Source organism: Cibotium barometz, chromosome 4 (genome assembly GCF_041138505.1).
Source record: "Cibotium barometz isolate CiBa-2024 chromosome 4, ASM4113850v1, whole genome shotgun sequence".
Taxonomy (NCBI): domain Eukaryota; kingdom Viridiplantae; phylum Streptophyta; class Polypodiopsida; order Cyatheales; family Cibotiaceae; genus Cibotium; species Cibotium barometz.
The window spans coordinates 68,283,503-68,290,161 of record NC_141049.1 but is presented as its reverse complement, the minus strand read 5'-3'; the positions used below and the strand labels follow the sequence as shown (position 1 = coordinate 68,290,161).

At 43.4% G+C, this 6,659-nt stretch overlaps 2 protein-coding genes across 2 annotated transcripts; both read right to left on the bottom strand.

Moving 5' to 3' along the window:
- Positions 1-4,276: 4,276 nt before the first annotated feature.
- On the bottom strand, positions 4,277-5,175 carry LOC147639551 (putative pentatricopeptide repeat-containing protein At3g13770, mitochondrial). Its single transcript, XM_086794496.1, has 2 exons — positions 4,695-5,175; positions 4,277-4,530 (listed from the first exon to the last, which is right to left on the bottom strand). Exons 1-2 carry the CDS (start codon positions 5,173-5,175, stop codon positions 4,277-4,279), a joined length of 735 nt encoding a protein of 244 aa, XP_086650622.1.
- A 13-nt stretch (positions 5,176-5,188) lies between these two features.
- On the bottom strand, positions 5,189-6,598 carry LOC147639550 (pentatricopeptide repeat-containing protein At4g18520, chloroplastic-like). Its single transcript, XM_086794484.1, has one exon. The coding sequence runs from the start codon at positions 6,596-6,598 to the stop codon at positions 5,189-5,191; it is 1,410 nt and encodes a 469-aa protein (XP_086650610.1).
- Between the last annotated feature and the right edge of the window lie 61 nt (positions 6,599-6,659).

The window sequence follows — 6,659 nt, the reverse complement described above, 5'->3', positions numbered from 1 at the left end:
GCCTACATAGTACATTGACATGACCAATACGCTTGTGCCATATGTCAATATCTGCAATGACACCTGTTCCATCCGTAAACATGGCTACCTTTATCTTAGGCATGTTCACATCCAAAGTAAACATCCTGCCATTTATGTTACCCTTTGCAACCAAGCAACACTTATTTTTGAAGTCTTCCACAAAACATCCTTAAGGATTAAACCTTACTTGCTAGACCCTGCTCAACCATTTGTTCAATAGAAACCAGATTCTTTGTAATATTTGGAACATGAAGTATATCAACCAATACTTCATTTTGCCATCCTGCATAGACAATGGCACTTTACCAACATACACAATGGGATGCGCAGTATCATCACCTGTTTATACATAACCTGGTTTTTCTATTTTCTACATATCTCTAAACCACTCAGCATGACTGATCATGTGGTTAGAGGCGCCAGAATCCACATACCATATATCTTGAGATCCTGACACATCCCCTGTCATGGAACTAAGCATGTGCTGTATCACAAACAGTTGCTTTTCTGTCATCACCTCCATGTTTGCTAGATAATGCATAGTTGCCTTACTGTAACTCTCCACTTTTAATGTCATTCTACTTTTTGTAGCAGTCCTTTGCCATGTGTCCTGGTTTGCCACACTAGTAGCACTCTATGCTATTTGCATTTTGATTTCTTTGCCAACCACCTCGGCCTCTTTGGCTCCCACTGCCTCTAGATTGGCTTCTTCCACTTGTATATGATTGTTGCTGTGAATCATTGGACTGCTGTTGTCCAAAATTCTGATTTCCTTATCGGCCACCACCTCGACCATGGCCTCTACCTCTGCCTCTACCTGAATTAGAGTAGAAGGCCTGTTCTGATGTGTTCTTGCTTTGTGAAGAATCCTCACCTAAAGCTTTTTCTTCTATAATCAGCATAGATATCAAGTCCTGAAAGTTGGGAATATTCTCCCTAACTGCAATGGAGGTCTTGAATGGCTTGTACTCTTTGCCAATTCAGACAGACACTCACCAAATCATCATCCTCCACTGATACATTGATAGACCCAAGGGATTCAACAATGCCCTTGATCTTTAAAGCATATTCATTGATGGACATGCTTTTCTTTTCCACAGTATGCAACTCTTGCTTTAATTGTAACTTCTTTACTTTTGTGTTAGTCTGGAACATCTAAACCAAATTCTGCCATGCAACTGCTGGAGTGTTTGCATCCTGTATGTGTCCTATCATAGTGTCTGTGACACTAATTGAAAGCCAGTACATAACTTTTCTTGTACCCTGATTCCAATCCTTGAATGCCTTTATATCTGCAGGAGTGGCATTCTCCTCAGATAACTCTAGAGGCTCCTCATTATCTCCTTCTACATCATCCCAAAATCCTTTACCCATTAGGAAGTTGGTCATTCTGAACTTCCAAGCATGGAAGTTATTCTTATCCAGCTTCTCACTAACAATCTGATTCCATCAGACATGTTTTCCTGCAACAATCAAATAACCGGCAAATAGAAAACTTATGTATGCAACCTTTAATATAGCAGTATCTCCTGTGCTGTTGTAGCAGCGGTACTTCAGCACAGCCTGTGTGTCACCAAATGTAACCAGAGTACATGTACATACACCCAGTATCAACAATACATGTACGAACCTTATCTGCACTTCCAAAATGCACTGCTGCACTGCAATAACAGATTTTGAGCAAAAATAGTTATGTACCAGAACTTCCAAAAACTGTCGAAAATATCCTGCAATGACAAAATAGGACCCATAACGTGCCCAGAACGTGAATCTGGCTGTAAAAATTATGTCCAATAAGTCCAATAGGACAATATACCTGCCCTGTAACTTCGCTCCCGCGAAGACGTCTCCTCAATCGGAGATGTGTAGCTCCCAGAGCTATTGAGAGGGTGTTGTACCTAAACCAAGAAGGGAAAGGAGATGATGGTGCTCTTACCCGTGTAGTACCACTTCCTTCCTTGCTTGTTTTTGCCTCTTGCTTGCCTGCTTAACTCTCACACGAACCAGGATCTAATACCATAAAGAGAATGTGGGAGAGAGGGAGAGCTTCAAACCCTAGCAAAAGCAAACACACACACAAGAGAGAACAAGACACAAGAGAGATCACACGAACCAGGCTCTGATACCATAAAGAGAATGTGGGGGAGAGGGAGAGCTTCAAACCCTAGCAAGCAAACACACACACACAAGAGAGCAAGACACAAGAGAGAGATGGATGGCTGAATTTTCTTCTATCTTCTTCTTCTCTACTCAACCAAAAAACATAACATAAAGATAAAAGTACACACTATATGGGTTAGTACTCAACTACTACAACTTATACAAAGGTCAGTCCATCATGTGAACCCGACTTCAGTCAATCCATAATGTGAACCCGACTAAATGAGTTGGGGCTATAACTATGCTAGTCTCTAGTAATCCAAAATGGCTGTCACATAGCCTATCATCCTAGTGGTCGCATATCACTCATAATCTCACTAACCATGCTAGTGGTGTAGATGCGGAAGCTATCACCCAGGCGGGTCATCAATGTCCACCGTAGCACTAGTTGAGCTCGATATCTCAACATACGAAACCTATTTATGTGTAGATGACCATGAATTGCAGATGCTTGGAGGAGCTTCTCATGTATATTATGCGTATCGACCTTGGGTGACACACAAGTGAGTGGACTTCTGACTTGCTGTGTTTCATTAGTGGACTTCTTGGTGTTTCATCACTGCTCCGACTTCACAAAACTTGAGCTTCTTGCTGGGAAAATTCATTGGTGTTCAAGGTCTTAAGGTTTCATAAACTGCGCCCCCTTTCGGAATCCATTGAAGATCATCAAGGTCGCAACTCGAAGACCAAGAAATAGTGGCCATTGGATCTCTCATTACTTTCTCGAGATGATTGCATGTCACATCATGGGGAACAGCATTATCTCTGCAACGAGCTGATTGGTCAGTATGCCATGCCTTACTTGCAATGAAAGAGCTGATCCGTCAGTATGCACGCTCCACTTGCGATGAGCAAGCTGATTGGTTGGTATGTCCTTCCCCTCCTCATCATTCACTGGCAAGTCAATTGGTCTCGTCACCAGAGGGCTTTACACTATTCTTACCCGGTAACTGCTTCTAAATATAAAAATACTAAGTGCTCTCACTCACATCTTGGCTGTTCTCGATCTAGGGAATAATAACTTGTCAGGGATGCTGACACCTGAGCTGGAAAAACTCAGCACTGCATGTACTCGTTCTTTCAAACAACCTTTTAAGTGAATCTATATTGCAATCAGTGTTCAATTTCTTGGAGAATCTCCAAGTCACTCACAAATAATATTAATATGCTCTGCTTTTAATGTCACTGTTAACCATCTCTCACGAAAGATTCCACGCAGAGATCAATTTTATACCTTCATAAATGCTTCCCATCTCATCAACCCTGGCATGTGTGGATCTCCATTTGCAGCTTGCAGCAATTCAAGAAACAGGAATGGTGATACATCTAAGACTTCTAGCAAAAATGGCAAGGGGACATTAAGAAGAAAATTGAGTGTCATGATAGCCACCTCCTTTGCATTCATGGCATTTGACACTAGCAGCTACTGAAGTTTAATCTGAGGCTCTCCTGCTTATTGGGGTTTAGGCTTACCCGCTTTGCACAATGAGCACTTGCATTTAAAGGCTTTGCATAATTCGGCTGCAGAAACTGACATAATAGAGATGCTTGCAGAATGGCCTTCCTGCAATGCTAATAAGGAGTCAGTGCTTGTGGGGCCGTGGCGTGTGGAATAGCCACATCTGCAAATTTACTCCTGTGGTAATGCTCTAAAGAAACATCTAGGAAAGTACTCTGTAATGATGTCAAATACGTCTAGCAACTTACTTCCTAATGTGTCTTGTGTAATTTTTGAGCCGGATGAACCAGCTGATGCATCTATGTGTATGATATGAAACCTTACTGCTGAACAAACCATGTGACGGGATGTGATATGAGGCCCCATTGGCTCTCAACAATCTGTCACTAGCTGCCCTCATCTTGTTTGGATACTCCATATAGAAGCCATATCCATGGAATGTAGATACTTATGGCATCATTTACCATGTTGAATATTTACGGTAAGAGAGCACTTCGACATTTTTGACTCCATCGCTACCTACACCGCTCTTGCCTGCATCAGTATTCAGTAAGGTCAATCAAAGTATGTTTGTGGCTGCTATTGGCTAAAGTGATCCTAGCATCAGGGGACTTTATCATCCACATTGATTTCAGTCTATATTTCAACTTCCTCGAGCATGTTCCCAAAGTTCACTACATCAACAAGCCTGCCAGATGCCGCATAAAGATTTGACAGCGCCACATATGGTATGGCATTCTCTGGTGCCAACTCAAAAGCATGGCTTGCAGCACGCTCTCCTCGATCCACATCAGAATGCGAGCTGCAGGCACCGAGTAAGGTTGCCCAAAGTGTACCAGAGGGTTGGTATGGCATTTTACTGGTCAGATCCTCCCCTTCACTCAACTGCCCTGCACGTGCAAGAAGTCAACCATTCGGATACAGTAATCCACCAGTGGCTTGATGCTATATTTTGAAGTAATTGAAGCAAAGTAGTGATATGCCTCATTGACTAGACCAGCATGACTACATGCACAAAGAATGACGGCCAAGGTGACCTCATCTGGCAACACACCTTGTGGCTGCATATGTTGAAAAAGCCAAAGTGCTCTCTCACCATCCCCATGCTGGGCATATGCTGTAATCATAGCATTCCATGAAAAGATGTCTCGAGTGGGCAAGCTATCAAAAAGCCTTCTTGCTTCTTCCACATTACCACACTTGCTATAAAAGTCAACCAGGCCAGTCCCTACAATTACGTCTTCCTCTGAATCACAAGCAACAACCTGGACATGCATAAGCTTGCCTTCTTTTTGATCAGCTTGATTGCCACAAGCCAAGATAACACTCACAAAGGTCACCTTGTTTGGCATCATGGCCTCCATTTGCAATTGCTGGAACAATTGAAGCGCTACCCTATTCTGCTCATTGTGAACACATGCTGCTATCATTGCAGTCCATGTGATCAAATCTCGTTCTTGCATGTTCTCAAAGACATTGCATGCAGTGTCAAAGCTGCCGCACTTGCCATACATCTCAATGAGAGCAGTCCCCATTACAGCATCTAGCTCAAATCCCTTGTTCATTATATGGTGATGCACCCACGTCCTCGGCAAGGCCTTCCTGTCTAGTACATCCTTCAAGCAAGCTGATGAAGGTAACTTTGTCAGGGTTTAGGCCTTCTTGACGCATCAATTGGAACAAACGGAAAGACTCCCGCACCTGCCCACGCTGCCCATATGCTGCAATTATGGCATTCCATGAAATTAAGTCTCGCTTGAACATGCTGTCAAACAGCCTCCGTGCATTACTTAAGCTGCCGGACTTGCCATAAAGATGCAAAATTGCATTATGCACAGCTACATCTAGCATAAAATCAGAGCCCAGAGCACAACTGTGCATCCGTTTGCCTTCGATAAGGGCATCTAACTTGGCACATGCAACAAGAACATTGACAAAGGTCACACTATCAGGAATCACACATTCTAGAAGCATTTGCTGGAAGAACTGAAGAGCCTCCTTAGCAAGACCACGTTGTGTATAGGCCGAAATTATAGTCGTCCAAGACACCACAGTCCGTTCTGACATGTCTTGAAATGTTCTCCATGCATTATGGAAGTTGCCGAACTTGGCATACATGTTGACAAGAGCATTTTTTACAATAACATCTGAATCATACCCTGTAACTGCAGTGTAGGCATGCATGTGAGTGACTTCAGTCATGCTAGTGCAACCATCAAAGATGCTGACGAATAAAATTTTGTCTGGGATTATACCTTCAAGCAACATTTGTTGAAAAAGCTGTATAGCCTGCTTACCCCTATCTTGCTGGACGTATGCAGCAACCATGGCAGTCCAGGCAACCACATTACGGCTGTGATTACACATGTTGTCAAACACGCCTTGTGTACACACCAATGCTTCACATTTTCTGCACATGTTCATAAGAGAGGTTCCCAAGAAAGCATCCAACTGAAGCTCACTACCCAAAATCAAGGCATGAATATGCTTCACATCAGAGAGGGCAGGCTGGCTGCCACAGACAGGAAATACGCTGAGGAAAGTGAACCTGTTAGGAATGACACATTCAAGAGGCATTCGTTGAAACAGTTGGAAAGCTGTCTTGGCCTGGCCGTGCTGTGCGTATGCCTCGATCATGGCACTCCATGAAAACACATCACGCTCTTCCATCTTGCTGAACAATGCCCTGGCATCATCCAAAGCTCCACATTTGCCATACATTCGCAAAAGGAGGTTGTTTAGATAGCCATTCGGCCGATGCTCTCTTTCGATAATGTTGCCATGGACAAGCTTGCCTTCTGACAGGGTCTTTGTATTGGCACATTCCCATAACAGAGAAGGAAAGGAGGCACCATCTCCCTGATTGAGGTTTTTTGGCCGGCCGTTTGAGGTGTCCGTACATGGTTTTTGTCTCAACTTTTCCACTTTCCTTTGTTGCCCTTCAAGATGTCTATGCATGATCCCATATCCGGCCCTCTGTTAGTGAGGGCGAAGCCATCGGGAACATCCCCACTTATAC